Source organism: Lipotes vexillifer, unplaced genomic scaffold (assembly GCF_000442215.2).
Source record: "Lipotes vexillifer unplaced genomic scaffold, Lipotes_vexillifer_v1.1 scaffold495, whole genome shotgun sequence".
Classification (NCBI taxonomy): Eukaryota; Metazoa; Chordata; class Mammalia; order Artiodactyla; family Lipotidae; genus Lipotes; species Lipotes vexillifer.
This window is the reverse complement of record NW_006770132.1, coordinates 452,845-473,157: the sequence shown is the minus strand read 5'-3', so window position 1 is coordinate 473,157 and position 20,313 is coordinate 452,845. Positions and strand designations below refer to the sequence as shown.

At 37.9% G+C, this 20,313-nt stretch overlaps 1 protein-coding gene across 1 annotated transcript in view; it reads right to left on the bottom strand.

Annotated features, from left to right (window-relative positions):
• Positions 1 to 167: 167 nt before the first annotated feature.
• The window catches only part of AGBL1 (AGBL carboxypeptidase 1), a 436,183-nt gene continuing 416,037 nt past the window's right edge, over positions 168 to 20,313 (bottom strand). Inside the window, exon 17 of the mRNA XM_007446037.1 lies at positions 168 to 335. Coding sequence (XP_007446099.1) covers positions 168 to 335 — 168 coding nt within the window. The remainder of the gene's footprint in view (positions 336 to 20,313) is intronic.

The following is a 20,313-nucleotide window of genomic DNA, read 5'->3' as shown; positions in this document are numbered from 1 at the left end:
GCAGGAAGTAAGGATGCCCCGAGTCTGGTTCCAATGGAGCACTACTACCCTACCTTGATCTGGCAGCTTCTCCATATTTTCTCTCTGTCAAAGACCCATAGGTCCGCGTGACTTTCACTTCCCAGATATTCTCCAATGGAAACACAAAGGTTCAAACAGTGAGCAACTTACCGCTGGAGGTGGTGGTCCAGAGATGACTCCTCAGCATTCAGTAGAGCTGCTGCACAGGTCAGTAGTTGATGGCTACAGCTTACAGATTTGAGTTTCAAGATGAGGAGGCCCAAGCAGAACATAGATCCCATCTCCTCCAGTTCACCGGTACCGAACTGTAGACCCTGTCAGTTAAACAAAGCACTCAACAGTGAGTATAGGATGGAAACCAAGTGAAGACAACCTGAGATTAAGAGGAAGGACACCTGGACATAGGTCTATCACAGAAATTAAGAACTAATAGTATTTATCAGTCACTGCCCAATGTGTTTTGTTGTGGGATTTGTGGCTTAGTGGTTCTCAGTCTGCATTACATCAACCTTCAGGATTTCCCAGAATTACTCCCAAGACAGCAATGACCGGGTAGGGGTACTAGAGGGCAGGAGGTGTGCGTGGAGATCCAGGAGTCACTTCCCCCCACTTTAGATAAAGCAGCAGTGCTTCTATCTGTATTTTACAAAAGGGTTTCACAGCTGAAAGAAAAGTCTGTAAACAATATTACTAAGAGATACCCTTTTTCTCCCATAAATTTGCCAACCAACAGAGAAGAATGAGGGAGATCTCTCACATACAAACACTAAGAACTTAAAAAAACAAACAAACTCATCCACCATTTATTTAGAACCACCTATTCAGCTGTACTAAGATAACACATGAAAGCAAAGCCATGACATTCATGCTATGCTATTATTCGCGAAGTTAACAGATAATAATAACAATGAACAAACAACTTTATTGAGCATTTACTATGTCCAGTACTGTTCTGAGCCCTTTTACATGCATTAACTCAGTGAATCCTTAACAAAGTCCTATGAGGTAGATATTGTTACTGTACCCATTCTACAGAGAAGGGGATTTAGACCCACAGAACTGATACTTTATCCATGCCCTCCTAGCCAGTACATAATAGAGCCTCATAAATCACTTCTGACTTAACTACTCAACAAAGTGCTTTATGTAGTCTAGGAGGAACTCTATTACATGGTGAGGTAGAAAGTGCATGGTTTTTGAAGTTAGATAAAAACTGGATTTGAATCCTGATTTTACTATTTTCTGACTGTGTGATCTTAGATATATGAACATTCGCCTTGATTTTCTCATTCATAAAAGGGAGTATAATTCTTCCCTCCATATACTTAGACAAGTCATGATAGGAATATTTCAAAGTCCCCCAATATTGATCAGTAATAGCTCAATTTTTCTTTCCTTCATCCTATAAAGATATTTAATATGACAGCATTCAATGTAGTCCTGAGGTCTTCATGTTTATGAAGTATATTTGACTTAAATGAAAAAGAATCAATTGTTGAACATTACATTTTAAGAAACAGATTTTCCATCCAAAGAAGAATGATCAAGAAGACAGGGATGGGCTTCCCTGGTGGCGCAGTGGTTGAGAGTCCGCCTGCCGATGCAGGGGACACGGGTTCGTGCCCCGGTTCGGGAGGATCCCACATGCCGCGGAGCGGCTGGGCCCGTGGGCCATGGCCGCTGGGCCTGCGCGTCCGGAGCCTGTGCTCCGCGGGGGGAGAGGCCGCAGCAGTGAGAGGCCCGCGTACCACAAAAAAAAAAAAAAAAAAGAAGACAGGGATGTGATAGTAAAAATTTGAAAAGATTGGCCAGAAGTATCCCAAGGCAAAAAAAATTCCAAGCCGGGAAATTGTAAGCATCACAAAAGAATTTCTAGGTAAAAGGATAAAGAAATGTGTAAAGTCCTCAAGTTTATTTTATTTTTTAAATTTATTTTTTGTTGTTTTTTTAACATCTTTATTGGAGTATTATTGCTTTACAGTGGTGTGTTAGTTTTTGCTTTATAACAAAGTGAATCAGCTATACATATACATATATCCCCATACCTCCTCCCTCTTGCCTCTCCCTCCCTCCCACCCTCCCTATCCCACCCCTCTAGGTGGTCACAAAGCACTGAGCTGATCTCCCTGTGCTATGTGGCTGCTTCCCATTAGCTATCTATTTTACATTTGGTAGTGTCCATGCCACTCTCTCACTTTGTCCCAGCTTGTTTTAGCTGTTTAAAAATGTGATTTGCTGCATGTCTGGACACCTGTTTTCCTGAAGAAAGGAGACATTACTTCAGCATTAAGGGAAGTCTGTTGTTCCATAAACAACGGCAGTAGGAAGGGAAAGACGTGCTTAACAAGTTATTTTCCTTAGGTCAATGGAAAAGAGCACTTTTTACAGAGAGAGAAAAATCTCAGTCTCTTTCCATGTGCCACAGCTCTGAGGGCTGATACTTTTCCTCTGCCCATTTTCCTGGCTGCTTTTCTTCATTCTGGAAGGGCTGTCTTGGTCACACCCTCCTCCTCAGTCAGAAGCAGGAGGCCTCCTCTTACATGTGTAACCCCAGCAACCAGCTGAACAGACAACAGGCCAAAAGAAGGAAGAGTCCTGGGGGAAATAAATCTCACAGCATGCACCATATTGCCAGGTCAGGGGCAATTTCTTCATACAAGTCAACTTCTGTACAACAGCAGACAAAATGATAGTGCTTTCATAATGCAAAAATAGTCCCATATCTCCGATATTGGTCTGTTTATTTCAGCCAATGGTTGCTATTATAAAATGACTATTGCAGAAGACCTTGAATAAAGGAACTTACACCATTTATTGGCTGTGGGGTCTTGGGTAACACTCTATTTCACCCTCTACTATGAATCTCACTTGAATACTCTATACTTTTTACTCTCACACAGTATCAAAAACATTTGTTTATCCAGGAGCTTCCCTGGTGGCTCAGTGGTTGACAGTCCACCTGCCGATGCAGGGGACATGGGTTCGTGCCCCGGTCCGGGAACATCTCACATGCTGCGGAGCGACTGGGCCCATGAGCCATGGCCGCTGAGCCTGCGCGTCCGGAGCCTGTGCTCTGCAACGGGAGAGGCCACAACAGTGAGAGGCCCGCATACTGCAAAAAAAAAAAACCCAAAAAAACCCAAAAAAAAAACATTTGTTTATCCAAATGGCCTCCTCTTACCTCCCACACCCAGCCTGGAGTGAAATCCTCAAAGGCAAGGACTGAGCAGTATCTGTTTTTTTTACATCCCTGGCATGGAATACATAGCTTGTCATATGGCATGTCGTCCATATATTAAAAATGGATAAGTAATGGTTATAAATGGGTGGGTATAGAAAGGCATGGACGGAGTGTCTCTTGGATACTTACTGTATTTGTTAAGTGAAACTTCATTTCTCTGAGTAACGAACAGAGGAATGCCTTTAAATTATGTTCTCCCATTGTTAAAGGTCATGAGCATTTTTTAAATTCTTATTTTATTTTTGCTCCAGGAGGTGCATTCACTCCCTGGATATGTTTGGGGAAACAGGTGGATAAAATTTAGAAATTCTGTTATATACTTTGGTCACTTACCATGTACTCACAGCAGCAAGACTTTGGGTTAGTTTCAAAGTGCATCTTAATAAAACAGAGACCCAATTTTCCTCTCCCCCAGCTTAGTTGTGTTAATTAGGCTTTGCTTTTCACAGCCGATGACAGAAAGCCTGACTATAGTGGCTTAAACATATATAGAGCTTTATTTTCTGCATATTATAAGTTTTGGTGGGTATGAAGTTCATGGCATTATTTCAGTGTCTTAACAAAATCAGGGTCACTTTATCTGCCATTCTCCTGGTTTTCTCAACTTGACTACAAGATGGCTGCTGTAGTTCCAGCCAGCACATCATCATTCAAGGAAGGAGAAAGAGAAAGTGGGGGGGAGGAGGTGACAGCATACTCTTGCTTACACTTTATTGGCCAGAACTGTGTATTATAATAAAGCAAACTCCAGCTTTACAATGGTCTGGTAAATGAACATTTTAGTTTGTTCATCCTCTTTAATAAAGACATGTAAGACAGAAGAGTGTTAGAAACAAGCATTGGGTGAGCCAACAATGTCTGTTATATCAATATTCAGTTACCAACGCTGCCAGAAAGTATAGGTGCCTATCTTTTCATCACACTGGTAAGCAAAACTCACTAGCACAATTCTTTATATATATATATACACACACACATTAACTTTTCTTGATAATCTACCCCAAAATAAGTCAAATTCATAAGTACATCTGAACCCAAAGTTGCCTACCAACCTCATCCTCACTTAATTTTTAAATATTAATATGGGAAGAAGATTTGTGTTATTACAGAAAATTACTTATTTTAATATTTATGTTATTGCAGAAAATTACATATTGTTAAGACATACACAGAATCCACAAAAGATAAGTTTATAAAGCATAAATACTGATAACTGGTGAGCAAAAGTAGAAAAATAATTAAAAAACAAACATGGAAAAATGTTCTATCTTATTACCTAAATAAAAATGCCTCTTACACCCAGCATATTGGTAGATATATATATTCAGATTTATAATATTTAGTGCTGACTCATGATAAAAGCTGGCACATATCAAAATACATTGACTATGTGACATGATAATATCACGTCTGGGAACTTTTCCTAAGGAACTGATTCTAAATAAAAGTGAAGCCATATGCACAAACTGTGTACTATATCAAGGTTATATATAATAATTAAAATTTGAGAGAAATAAAAGTCTAAATATCTAATAAGGAAAAAATGACTAAGGAAATTTTAATGGAATAAATTTTATGACATATAATGAAGTCACTAAAATGATAATTATAACAACAATTTAACAATATGGAATATGTTTATGATTTAATGATAGGTGTGAAAAACAAAATCCAAAGCACATAATGATGTGATTTCTGGTGAAGACTTAGAAATGAAAATTCCTCATGCTCGCTTTGGCAGCACATATACTAAAATTGGAACAATACAGAGAAGATTAGCATGGTCCCTGCACAAGGATGACACGCAAATACGTGAAGCATTTTATATTTTATTTTACCAGGGCAAGGGCTAGATTGGGAGTTTGGGATTGACATGCACACACTGCTATATTTAAAATAGATAATCAACAAGGACCTACTGTATAGCACAGGGAACTTTGCTCAATATTATGTTACAGCCTAAATGGGAAAAGAATTTGAAAAAGAACAGATACATGAATATGTATAACTGAATCACTTTGCTGTACACCTGAAACTAACAAACATTGTTAATCAGGTACACTCCAATATAAAATAAAAAGTTTAAAAAAAGCCATTAAAAAAAAAAACCCTCACATACACTTTCAGACACCATTGCTATGATTTGCCAATATTACACAAACATTTGGGAGAGGGGGCTCTGTAATATCAATAAAACATCCATGTAAGAAATACTTTTTAAAGTTATTGCTCCCTAGAAAATGTTTAAAAAGCTATATGTAGTATGCCAATAAACTATTGTAATTCCATTTAGCAGTTGTAAGATCTTCTCTTTATCTTTTATATTCTGAAGTATATTTAGATTTCTTTCTTTTATGTGTAATTCAGTGACACTAAAGATTGGTGTCTTTCATTAGTTCTAGAAAAGTGTCACCCATTATCTCTTGTAATAATTTATCACCCCCATTCCCTATCTCCTCAATAACTCTTAGCTCTACTTTCATATTTTTATTTCTTTCTATCACAGTGATTCTGAATATTTTATATAAATATTCCACTTTAATAATTCTCTCTCCAGCTTCACTGAACCATCTCTTTAACTCATCCATCTCAAAAACTGTCTCTAAAACACTAAAAACACAGTCATTTATATTCTCTACCTGATTATTCTTGAATATAGTCTTTGCGTGCATCATTTGTTGGTTTGATTTTTCTGTTTAATGTCAATAATGTAGGCTTGTTTGCTCAAATATTTTATAATTTTTCAAAAATTCTAAACTTATATTTCTTTTCATTCAAAGAAAGTCTTTGTGGATTGATTTTAATGCTCTTGCCTCCAAAAAGAACTTGTGTTTTCCTCCCCTGGGCACTTGGGGACAACAAATCAAGGACCATTACAGGCTGAAGTTTTGGCTTGAGGCCTTTTGGGCTACACTGTACCATTGAAATATGACTCCAAATCTGCTTGAAGGAGGGTTTGTGTTGAGAAATTATGAATAAAGACTTTTCCATTTTTTTCCTGCTCTACCCGAAGCAATGGCCAAGACAGTCAGGCAAACCCACTTACTTGCTTCACAGATTGTGGTTTCACTAGTTTACTGACTGCAAATGTCATTTTTGGAGGTTCTGGCTTTGTGTGATTAAGTCTTCAATTAGTCCTCACATCTTGCATGGGCCTCTCTGTGTCCCAAAACCCAAGTTATAAGTGGATAGAGATTAATATCTGCCCAAAGACCTACAACAACGTCTGGCAAAGCCTAACTGTTAAACAAAACTAGGCTTCATTGAACACCCTCTATAAACATACACAGAGGGAATACGTTACACCTATGTAGAAATAACTGCAGTTAAAAAGGGTGGCACTCAAAGGACACCAAACAAGTACATTTACTACCAGAAATGAGAAAAATCTGGGACATTTTTTGTTTATATTCTTGGAAAGAATCAAGAGTATACTGCATTGGTGAAAGTGTAGCAAAAGGCATGATGAGAGAATAAGAGCACAGAAAAAATTGTACTATTGAGATGGAAAGTACAATCTCTAAGTTAAAAGCCATTGGAAAGAGTTAACAAACTGTTTGATGCAGAAAATAAAATTCATTTTGTATAGGACAGCTTTGAGAAATTTTCTAATATCTCAAGGGAAAACTAGATAAACAAGACAAGTTAAATATATAAATAAGAACTGTAAAACAGATTCAGGCACTTGATCTTGGACTTTCTTGGACTTTCAGACTAGGTAGTATGGGAGTCATGACAGAAGTCAAGAAAAAGAAGAAGAGGGAAAAAAGAGGGAAAAAAGCATGAAGAAAAGAAGAAAGAAATTCCTTACATTAAAAAAAAAAAATCTGAGTCTGCAGATCAAACAAGCTCATCAAATACATGTGTTATAATTAATGAAAAGGAACAAAAAAAGTATAAAGATCCCTATAAATAATCAAAATTAAATAGTAAAATTTGCTCACACCACTAAATACCAAAGACAATGAAGCAACAACATACAGAATTGAGGAGAAAATACTGTGCCTGAAAAATGTTGTTTATGTGTGAGGGCCTTAGGAAGATAAATCCAAGGAAGAGAAAGAATTAAACACAGACCACACATTGAGAAGGAAAATTTCAGAATTTCTTTTAAAATATTGTTGTAACCCTATTATTTATAATAACCAATACATGGATGGAAACAACCTAAGTATCTATCAATGAGCGAATTGATAAAGAAAATGTGATATAGATAGAGGTATAGATATAGATAGATAAATTAGGATAGTAGTCAACCATAAAACAGAAGGAAATCCTGCCATTTGCAACAACATGGATAGACCTTGAGCGCATTATGCTAAGTGAAATAAATCAGGGAAAGACAAATACTGTATGATCTTACTTATATGTGGAATCTGAAAAAAACAAACATTGATACAGAGAACAGATTGGTGGTTGCTAGACGCGGGCGGGTGGAAGGTGGGCAAAATGGGTGAAGGTGGTCAAAAGTTACAAACTTACAACTGTAAAATAAGTCCTGGGGATGTAATGTGCAACATAGTGACTATAATTAATAATACGGTATCGTATATTTGAAAGTTGCTAAGGTAGTAAATCTTAAAGGTTCTCATCATAAAAAAAGTTGTAACTATGTGTGGTGATGAATATTAACAAAACATGATGATCATTTCTCAATATATACATTTATCAGATCACTATGTTGTCCAGCTGAAACTAATGTAATGTTATATGCCAATTATAACTCAATAAAAAGTGGGAAAATATTAGCATAACCCTAAAACCAAAAAACTGATCATTATAGCACATAAATAAAGCAGCAAGGCAAATAATTAATTATACAGCATGGTCTAGAGAGTTTTTTTCTAAGAATGACATGGGGTTGGTTTTATTAGGAAATCTACTAACACAAATGTTAACACATAGAGATCAAAAGGCAGAAGAGAAAAGAGAACAACAAAAAGAAAAAACCAGGACCTCCTGTATGCATCCATTTCTAATACAAGTCTTAGTATATGAGCCCAGAAGGCACTTACTAAACCTGAGAGGGCAGCATGGCATGGTAGGTGTAAACACAGGCCTGGAGCCCAGATTGCTAGGGCCTCAATCCCAGTGCTGTGCTAACTGTATGGCCATCGGGGAAATCATTTGACCTATCAGTGCCTCAAATGCCTTATCTGTAGAGTGGGAATAATAATAATAATAATAATAATAATAATAATAATAATAATAATAATACCACTATCTATCTCATGGAGCTGCTGAGATAATTCAGTGAGTTAACATATATAAAAATTTAATTTAGTACGTGACCCATTTCACATTATACAAGTATTTATTATTATCAATAATAATAGCAACTGCCTATATAAAACCAAAAGTCAAAATTATACTTGGCATACCCAATCCTTACTAAAACTATGGTATACTCTCACTACTGTTATTTACTATTATTTGGCAGGTTCCAAACAATTCAATAAGATAAGAAAAAATGAGTCATACATATGGAAAGAAAGAATCACATTATCATTGTTTGAAAACTGATTATGTATTAAAACAAACCAAAGGAATCAACTGAAACAGAAAGTCTATTAGATCTAAGGCAAGAATTGAGTAAGTAGGCAAGTAACAAATTAAATATACAAAAATCAATTTTCTTTCTATGAACCAGCAAAATAAGTATAATAAAAATTCCATTCACAATAGCAACACAACTCTAAAATATTTAGGAATGGAATTAATAATAAGTACCCTAAGGGTTATATGATAAATCCCAGGACTTTACCAAGAGATAACAGGTAAAATTTAAATAAATGAAGAAATATGCTGAATTCTGGGAAAGCAGTGACCAATAACATGCAATATCAATTCTCCTCATATCAGTCTATAAAAGCATAGAAATCAAAACAGCAATGGGGATTTTCAGACTTGGCAAACTAAATCCACTTTAGAAGAATACATGGCAAAAATATCCCAGAATCATTTTGGAATAAAGAGTAAAAATAATGAAGGTTTTCCTTTACAAATAGGCAAAAGATCTTACACATTTACAATAATTTGCTGTTAAGGTACTGATGTTAAATATGGCAGCATATCAAGGGAAGAATGCAGAAAGCACCAAAACCTTGGAATATGTGAAAGTTTGCATGTGATAAAAGCGCCTTTCAATTCACCAGGAAATGGATTATGATGGAGCTAAAACAAAAACAACTGGTTAATATTTGAGGTAAAACTCTTAACACAAATACAAAATTATTTAATTTTGATTAAAGGGTTAAATATAAATATTTAAAAATCAAGCAATAATAAAGAATAAAATACACATTTATATGTTCTACCATCTCCAAACCAAGAGGTCTTTCAATGCATATCCCCAAAGAAGAAACCATAAAGGAAAATATTAGTGAGTGGATAAATAAAATATAAATATATCTAAATTGCCTAAAATATTACAAGTGAAACAACAAACTAAACATAATTTTAATAAAGGGACAAATAACCTCACTTGATATAAAGTGCAAATTACTATAACAATAAAATATCATGATTTGCTTCTCAATTCAGGTTTAGCCTTGATCACTAAATTGTACTGATCTGCTGGTCCAAAGCTATAAAAAGGCACTATCATAGTCTGTTACCAATGGAAGTACATATAGTTGCAGTATTTCCAAAGGACAATTTGAAAATATATTTCAAAAGCCTTAAGAATGTTTAAGTTCTTGGAGTTCATTCAAATTCCAGAAATCATTATTAAGAAAATAATCGTAAGATGAACAAGAAAGTCCTAAATGTGCACCAGTACATCACTAGTCAAATAAGCTTGAGTATATTCACATCATGGAATATTAATATTATGATGTGCTTTGAAGAGACAACACCATGGGAATAATTTCACAATAGAGTATTCTTTTAAGTATCTGTGGAATGTTTTAATTTCTTTTTTTTTAATTTTTAATTTTATATTATAGTTGATTTACAATGTTGTGTTAGTTTCAGGTGTACAGCAAAGTGAATCAGTTATACATATACATACACCTATTCTTTTCCAGATTCTTTTCCCATATAGGTTACTGTATTACAAAGTATTGAGTAGAGTTCCCTGTGCTATAAGGTAGGTCTTTGTTGATTAACTATGTTATATATAGTAGTGTGTGTATGTTAATCCCAACCTCCTAATTTATCCCTCCTCTCACAACCTTTCCCCTTTGTTAAGCATAAATTTGTTCTCTAAGCCTGTGAGTCTGTTTCTGTTTTGTAAATATGTTCATTTGTATCATTTTTTAAGATTCCACATATAAGTGATATCATAGGACATTCGTATTTCACTGTCTGACTTACTTCACTTAGTATGATAAACTCAAGGTCCATACATGTTGCTGCAAATGGCATTATTTAATTCAATATAGTATTACAAGCTATAAATCCACTACAGTGTAGTATATCCATTGTGATCCTAATTTTATGTAAAAATTTTTAAACAATTTACATGTACAAAAATGTTAAAAGTAGTTAGAAATGCATGATGATGAGGGTACCCACTTTCATTTTTTTCCTTGTTCGTTTTCCTTACTTTATTTTTTTTTATTTTTTTGCGGTACGCGGGCCCCTCACCGCTGTGGCCTCTCCCGTTGCGGAGCACAGGCTCCGGACGCGCAGGCTCAGCGGCCATGGCCCACGGGCCCAGCCGCTCCGCGGCATGCGGGATCTTCCCGGACCGGGGTACGAACCCGCGTCCTCTGCGTCGGCAGGCGGACTCTCAACCACTGCGCCACCAGGGAAGCCCTCCTTACTTTATTTTTAGTCATAAAAATAAGTAATTGCTTTTTCACTCATATTTCCTTAAGCAATGCGCCTAAGCCTGGAAAGAGTAGTATATCTGAATGAATATTATTTTATATGTGATTTTAAATTTATAAGTAAAATTAAAATTCATTTTAATAATTCCTTAGTTAAGTTAAAATTAAATCAAATATGTGAATTTATATATTTAATCAGGACAAAAGGCAAAGAATAAAGCTGGTTAGTCACATCAACTTTCTTGAGTACCTGTTTCTTCCTTCACACACATTACCTGGTATCCTCTAGATTCTCCTTAATTCCTTTGGGTCACTGAGCCTGTGCCTATTTTCATTTTGGGGTTAAACATCTTAAGGTCTAGTAAAAATATAGCAACAAGAAATCTACTCCCTTGGTATTGTCCCCAGAAACATTCTCAGAATCTTTACAAACTGCCAGCGTGAGTTGAGAGACAGTGACTTTTAGAGTTTTAAATGAGTTTGGAGAGGTTGTGAGATGAATTAAGTTTGTACATCCTTTGTCCTGACATGCACCCAGCAGAGAAGTTAAAACTGAGCCAATCCAGCCATGCAGATCTGTGAACTCTAATAGGTGGCAGAGAAGAAAGCGAGAAAGCCGGTGGGTGGGGCTCCTCGGCTTCCTTGCTTATCGACCCCATCAGATGGACTCTAATGCTTTCACACTGCAGACCAAATCAATCGTGAAGCATGTTGATGTCTCTGCCAGACTCCATCTGATGGGCTCCTGTGTACAAAGACCCTCTGTATCCATCCTTTCAGCCCCGGCTTCCTAATCCATTACTGACAATTGTTTCCTTAGTAACTGCAAAAAGGCCCTATATTCATGGAAACAGCAGGGCTGAAGGTATGGGCTGGATTTCAAATGTGTCCTTTATTTCTATGCTGGACCTTCCCTGGGTCTTTTATTGGTAAATGTGTGCTTAAGCCATGAATGACACAGCTAAGTCCTCTGTGATTGCCTTTCCATGTCTTTCTGGACCACGCATATGAGAGTAAATATGAATCAGAGACTGTATCTTACACAGCCTAGAATTTGAGCAGAGAGGAATCTTAGCAAGCTTAACTCTCTGTTTTATAGATGCATAAACTGACAATGCCTTATACAAAGTTATGTAGCTAAGTGCCAGTAGAAACGGGCTTACAATAAATGTTCTCCTGACACTAATCAAATGTCCATGTCAATACACAAGGCTTCAAACTTCACATTCCTTTTTAATAAAAGATTTGGAGTTCATCTTTTCTTAGCGGTTATATGCCTCTATAAGTCTTACCTTTCAGCAGGAACAAGCACAAGCCCAATCATAAGCAATTAGGTTGTCACCTTCCTTCTCTATTTCCACCCACTGTCCCTGGCACTCATCTTCCCTGGCCCTTTGATCCCTTAGCTCTGCCCTTGGTTCCTGAAAGCTGCCCTAGCCCACCTTATGATGACTAGCTGCAGCAATCTCTCTAGCCCTGGGTCCCTAGAGGTGCTCTGAGATCTAGTTTTGAACTTTCCTTCTAGTGTCACAGATTGGCGGGGAGGGTGGGAGAAGGTCCCCTGCCTCTAAGAGTTATATACAATATTTTGAGATATTTGTCTGAAAAAGACAATGACCAGTCAGAACAGATGCCGGTCACAGCAATGGAGCAGAGTTCTGCTTTGCTAGGTTTGTATCCTGTGGTTTCTGAATCTTGATATGGTCCTGGAGGAATATGGAAGAGGAGTGAGGCAGAACAGGAGAGTGAAGGGGTGGGTGGGAGTTTCACTTGGAGGGCATAAGCAGTGGCTATTAACACACAGATGTGAAAGAATTTCAATTCCCCACACAGGGGAATACCAATCCTAACCCTTATCCAGGTCTCCAAGCACCACACCAGTCCGTCCAAGTACACCTAGTCTCCCTGTCTGATGAGGGGGATGGGACACAAACCAAAACTATTTTCAAAAGGTGAAATAACATTAAGATGAAGCTGAAGCCCCCAATTTTCCATAAATATAGCTTCTCCCCGGAGAGTGGCCCACCAGACATGCCTTCACTAGTCACGTTGGATGGCCAGTGGCTTAGGGAGGGTAAGAGCACCATAGCAATATTCAAGTCCAGCACTTCTCAAAGCGTGGTCCCCAGATTAGTGTTTGCCTGTGAAATGTTTGTGAACACTTATCTGTGATGAAATAAGAGACCTGAGACGGAATATACATCAATCATGTGACTACGTACACATGTTTAGTTCATCTGATTGTTTTTTTCCAAGGAAGGGAGCACTGTGATTGTGCTTATTTATATTCTGGTACAAGTTTCCTATATCTTTGCAGCAACCGATGAATCAACAGTTCAGGGATCAGATAGTTTGTGTAGTACTGCTCCAGAATAAACTCCCCAGCAAGGCCTCGGCTTTGAACAACGCAAAAGGAATATTTTGGGAGTCAACTCTCTGGGATCTGAATCTCAATTCTGCCACTTCTTATCCCAATGACCATGTTCAAGTTATGTAAGGTCTTTGAATTCAAGGGCTTCTTCCTTAAAATGGGAAAATATTATATATCACTTAAGTGTTTCTATGAATATTAAATGAAATATAATGTGCACATGTACAATACAGATGCACAGAGTAGATGCTCCATAAATGTGAATTTCAGGCATTTTTTTTCTACATGTACTATTACACACATGGGCCTAGAAATCTGTATAAACCACATTTATAGGACTTCCCCGGTGGTGCAATGGTTGAGAGTCCGCCTGCCGATGCAGGGGACACGGGTTCATGCCCCAGTCCGGGAAGATCCCACATGCCGCAGAGCGGCTGGGCCTGTGAGCCATGGCCACTGAGCCTACGTGTCCGGAGCCTGTGCTCCGCAACGGGAGAGGCCACAACAGTGAGAGGCCCGTGTACTGCAAAAATAAACAAAAACAAAAAAAATCACATTTATACATAACATATAAATGTATGTATGTCCTTAAAACCTAAAAATAGAGTTACCATATGATCCAGTGATCCCACTGCTGGGCATATACCTGGAGGAAACTCTATTCTGAAAAGATACATGCACCCCAGTGTTCTTGGAAGAACTATTTACAATAGCCAAGACATTGGAAGCTACCTAAATGTCCATTGACAGGTGACTGAATAAAGAAGACGTGAGATATATATATAAAATGGAATATTACTCAGTCCCAAAAAAGAATATTGCCATTTGCAGCAACATGAATGGACCTAGAGATTGTCATACTAAGTGAACGAAGTCAGAAAGAGAAAGACAAATACCATGTGATATCACTTATATACAGAATTTTTTAAAATGATACAGTTGAACTTACTTACAAAACAGAAATAGACTCACAGAAATAGAAAACAAACTTGTAGTTACCAAAGGGGAAAGGTGGAGAAAGAATAAATTAGGAGTTTGGGATTAACAGATACATACTACTATATACAGATAACGTACAAGGCCCTACTGTATAGGTAGGTATAGTATACTAAACTATAGTCATTATCTTGTAATAATATATTAGGGAAAAGAATCTGAAAAACAATTTTATATATATATATATATATATATATATATATATATATATATATATATATATATATAGAGATATATATATATATTTTTTCCTTTTTCTCTTTCTGTGAGTGGGTATGTGTAGGCTTCTTTGTGTGATTCTGTCTGTACAGCTTTGCTTTTACCATTTGTCCTAGGGTTGTGTCTGTTTTTTCCCTTTTTTATTACTTTTAATTTCTTTTAATTTTTAATAATGTTTTTTATTTTTTAATAACTTATTTTCTTTATTCTATTTTTTTCTCCCTTTTCTTCTGAGCCATAAAAAAAAAAAAAAAAAAATGTATGTATGTATGCATATATAAATGCCACTCATCTTTGATCAATTTTCATTTTCTTTCTTCTTTATTTTCTTCCAATTTAACCTGGTCAATCTGATGCAGATAAAAAACAAAGAGGCAAAGTATTGAGCACTGGCATTCAAGAGAAGCTAGAGCTTTTATCCATCTATATTAGTAAAGTTTCGAATGAACTGAGAGAGAAGAATCATATTCCTGGTGTACAGAAACACCTCAGATATATTGCAGGTCCAGTTCCAGACCACTGCAATAAAGTGAATATCAAGATAAAGTGAATCATACAAATTATTTTGTTTCCCAGTGCATATAAAAGTTATGTTTAGGGCTTCCCTGGTGGCACAGTGGTTGAGAATCTGCCTGCTAATGCAGGGGACACGGGTTCGGGCCATGGTCTGGGAGGATCCCACATGCCACGGAGCAACTAGGCCCGTGAGCCACAACTACTGAGCCTGCGCGTCTGGAGCCTGTGCTCCGCAACGAGAGGCCGCGATAGTGAGAGGCCCACGCACCGCGACGAACAGTGGCCCCTGCTTGCCACAACTAGAGAAAGCCCTCGCACAGAAACGAAGACCCAACACAACAAAAATAAATAAATAAATTAGTAAACTCCTACCCGCAACATCTCCTTTTAAAAAAAAAAAAAAGTTATGTTTACACTATAGTGTTGTCTATCATGTGTTTTGGGGGAGGTGAAATTTCTTCCTTACCCTTCTGGAGTTCTTTTGGTTGGTCTAATAATTAAATTGACATGGACAGACTAACAGGAGGAAAAAAAAAGTTTGTATTCACAGAGGGCTCATGAAAATGGGACCCCTGAAAGTGACCAAAACAGGCTGTTTATGTGTCATTTTTAGACAAAGAAACAATTATTTGTGAAGATTTAAGAAAACAAAGGCGCTTGTACTTAGAATATCAGACTAATCAAGATGTAACAAAGTTTGTTTACACAGCTTTCTTAGCCTTGAATTCCCTAACTCTGGTGATAAGGATGCTTTCTATACTCCTGGTATAGGGAAAATACCTTCACATGGGAGATTTATTTCCTGCTTTTAGGGAGAAAGACGGGGATCAGAGTGTTTTTTAATATCTTTTTACCTCCACAGGGTGTTTCCCAAGTTACTTTAATTCAAAATAATCAATATGCCACTGAGTCATATTTTGGGGTTGCCTTCCCTGGGCCCCAACAGAGTGCAATGGCATTATGTCTTTAAAAAAACAAATGTGCATACCTTAATTTAAAAATACTTTATGCTAGAGAAATGCAAATCAAAAATACAGTGAGGTACCACCTCACACTCGTTAGAATGGGCATCATCGGAAAATCTACAAACAACAAATGCTGGAGAGGGTGTGGAGAAAAGGGAACCCTCTTGCACTGTTGGTGGGAATGTAAATTGATACAGCCACTATGGAGAACAGTATGGAGGTTCCTTAAAAACCTAAAAATAGAATTACCATATGACCCAGCAATCCCACTATTGGGCATATACCCTGAGAAAACTATAATTCAAAAAGAATCATGTATCACAATGTTCATTGCAGCACTATTTACGATCGTCAGGCCATGGAAGCAACCTAAGTGTCCACTGACAGACGAATGGATAAAGAAGATGTGGTAACCATACACAACGGAATATTACTCAGCCATAAAAAGGAATGAAATTGGGACACTTGTAGAGACGTGGATGGACCTAGAGACTGTCATACAGAGTGAAGTAAGTCAGAAAGAGAAAAACAAATATCATATATTGACGCATATATGTGGAATCTCAAAAAATGGTACAGATGAACTGGTTTGCAGGGCAGAAATAGAGACACAGAGTAGAGAACAAACGTATGGACACCAAGGGGGGAAAGCGGGGGGTGGCTGGGGACCCGAGGGCCAGGCGGCAGACGGCCACGCGGGGGGTGGGGGTGGGGGGTGGGATGAACTGGGTGATTGGGATTGACATGTATACACTGATGGAGAAAAACAATATAAGCAGGAAGAGGGGTTAATATCCATTAGGGCCTGAAGATTTATGTGTGGCAAGAAGTTGACGTTATGATCCAAAAGATATCATATGACCAAAAGTAATATAACAACTTTATATTCAATTCAGCAAATGAAGCCTGACCAAATGCAGAGAAAAATCATCATTTAGGGCTTAAAAGAAGTGAGATTGCTGTGTAAAACTCTCATACTGAGTCAAACAGTAAATTAAGAAATAATGGTTAATTTTAGAATGTTTTAACTGAAAAATCAGTACGAAAATTTTATTGGCAGCATTGGATTATTAATACAATTAACCTTAAGGGAAAAAAAAAAGATTATGTCTTCATCCTTCTAGAACTTCACTCTGTTTTTCAGCAAATGACACCCACCCAATTGCAAATATATTTGAAAAGTTGATATGTGCAAATGTTGTTTTTTAAAACATGTATGTAATGAGAATGCATGGAGAGATTTGTTTCTTTGGTAAATTTTTTCAAGAAAATTCTTTTTGCTGTGTGCAAAGCATTGACAGAATCCGTTGTCCAAAGCTTCAAGTCTAGGCCCCAGACACTTTGGCCTTGAATATGCCTCTTGGCCCAGAGGCAGGCAGGAAGCGCCTAGTCCACTGATACTTGGAGATCTTTTTAGATGAAAATTAAGAAGCCACTCTCCTTCTATCCTGCTTGCTGCCTAGAGTAGAGACTGACATTTTCTGCAGGGAATCCTCTCTTTCCTGTGGGTGTAAGTCTAAACATCTCTGGTTCTGCTCACCAGATAAAGGGAAGATGCTAAAACCACATCAATCCAAGAGCTGCCGAGCGGTGACTGCAAACAGTGTGCCTGTGGCTTTGTGATTCCCCAGGGTTCGTGTCTGTGTAGAAAGGCCTTCAGAATCCATGAGCAGAGAAGTAATAATAAGAGCAATAAAAACAGTAACAGAGCTGAACACCATCAGGCTGTAATTGCTCTGGCATCAGAGCAAACAGTCCTCCCGTCGGCCCATGCGGCTTTGATACCCAACTGCTCAGGAGGGAACAGCTGGAAATCCCAGCAAGCAGGCTACATGTTAGCAGACTTTGTTCACTTCAAACGGGTAGAAATGTTTTATTTTTAATGGAACTCTTCCTGTCAGTCTTGTCTTCTTCCTTCCTGCCTCCAACCTCCTACAGCCATCTCGTTCTTGCATGAGGGGGAGTGTTCAGGTTACAGCCCATTGATGGCAAAAGAACTGGGATGTGTCCTCAGGCAGAGAGACTTACAAGTTCAAGATGCAGCAGCAGGTAGCAGGAGATAGGCGCGTGCTGCTGAAATTCCAAAGAGAAGGCGGTGGATGCCATACTCAGGAGAGAGAACACATATTAGGCATGTAGCTGAGGATATATACCACATCCACCACCTTCAGGACTAGATCATAGAGTCCTGGACTTCAGCAGGGTCTCATTTTAAGAAAACTAAAAGTCTCCCTGCATCAAATCATCTCCATCAATCTGACAATTACTCAGATGCCTCTTATTAATAACTTTAAAATAACATCCATTCATACATAAAACAACACCAAGTCTTAACATTGCTTATGAATGCCTCACTGCTATCTGGCCATTCAGTGGAGGTCTGGGGCTGGTAGGAATGAGATACAGAGCAGGTCAATTCTGGAAAAAGAATCAGAAATCTGGAAATCTTCAGGTTTTCTCTGAGCCTCTTGAGGGCAGGAGTTGGTAGGAGGGATTGGCAATAAATGAGGCAAGGAATTTTCTTAATTAAAAAAGAAAAATCCTGACTTCCTTCTGTCTTTATACACACTCTCCTTTGCTTTCTGTGTAGTACAAACTGCCAACCTGTCCTGCTTGTACCAAAGGAATGTTACCATAACCCATTCATTGAATCCACACGATAACTGGGATTACATCCCAAACACCTTCCTCCAGATTTATTCATTGAATGCAACGAACTAGGCAGATCTCATGACTTCTAGCTCTTATGCCACAGAAGTTCAAATCAGAAATATCCTATGAAATATGTAAATAGATATTTTAATCTTTATTCAAAGGCAAGTCTTTTTCTAGTCGAGGTTGGTAGTGGATTGGAAACTCGAAAGAGGCTGGGACTTGGAGAGGGAGGTACAAAGCACTGCTTCCTTCCAACTCATTTACTGCTATTTTGGGTACCTCCAGTGTTAGACGCAAGGAAAGGTCATACAGGAGAAAGATCCAGCCTCATATGGTGGGTGCAGTTACCCTCTGATGTGGAGGCCATCTGGGGGCAGATGTACAATTGCTGTTCTTTGGATTTTCCTATCAGGGGGTCTTCTCACTTTCTTGACAGATAGGTCTCTATTCCAGGTGGCTGCTTGAGAGCCTGCTGCACAGTCCCTAGAGAGCATTTCCTTTCCCTCATGGTGGCTGGTGTTTCTTTACCATTCCGGATGGCTCAGTTGGATGTGGCCTGAGACGGCCCTTTGCTGTCTACCTCTTGCACAAGCCACTCATCTCTGAGTGTCTCCCTCTTGCACAAGCCACTCATCTCTGAGGAAACATATATGCATCCTTTGCCCAGAGAAATGATCCCAACCTAACTGGGTCTCTGACTCACCATCAAATACAGTTATTCAGCATATTGCTTTTCCTCTAGATTATGGGAATACAACCCCAATGCACTGTGGCTCCCAAACTCCAGGGGTCGCATATCAGGCTTTCCCAGTGATCTCAATGAAGCTACTCCTCCAGGCTTGAGGCAGGTAAGGGGAAATGGGGTGGAGTCCACGTGATTCTTTCCAGATCAACTCTCTTTCTACTCTGGCCTCTTTCTACATTCTTGATCTGGCTAACGGGATCAAAAGTCATGGACTGAATGGTAAATATTTCCTTTGAAAATTCCTATTTTTTTCAGCCACTCTTTTTAGTACTGGGTAGTATATATACCTGGAAACTTCAGAGGTAATTTTCACACCCAATTACACAATGGATCCACTCTAATACTTCGTATTTTCTATACAAGAGTATAGAAAGGGCTTTGCACTGATTTTCCCAGTCTCTTGCACAAACTTATTTATAAGAAGTGTAGTATTTAATGATGTTGAAGACCGCAGGCTCTGATCAAATGGAAGCAAGATTATGATTTTTCAGGATGACTAGACAATTGCTTATCTCTATTCCTCTAGCCATTGACTAAATGATTGTGCAAACAAACCCCAGTCCACAAAGCACTTGTAGATGTAGTTCATTTTAATTCTCCTTTTACTCTCTTTATCTCATATAATAAAAGGTTGAGTTTTTTTTAAAAACAATGATAATTGTGTGGACAAATATATGTGAAAATATCACATTTTAAAGCCTACATGCAATGACAATGTAGAGCACTTTGATCACCTCAAAGGAGAAGCCTTATTAATCATTCCCTTGGTTTCCAAACTAAGTTCCTTAGGTAGGACCAGCTCGTTCTTT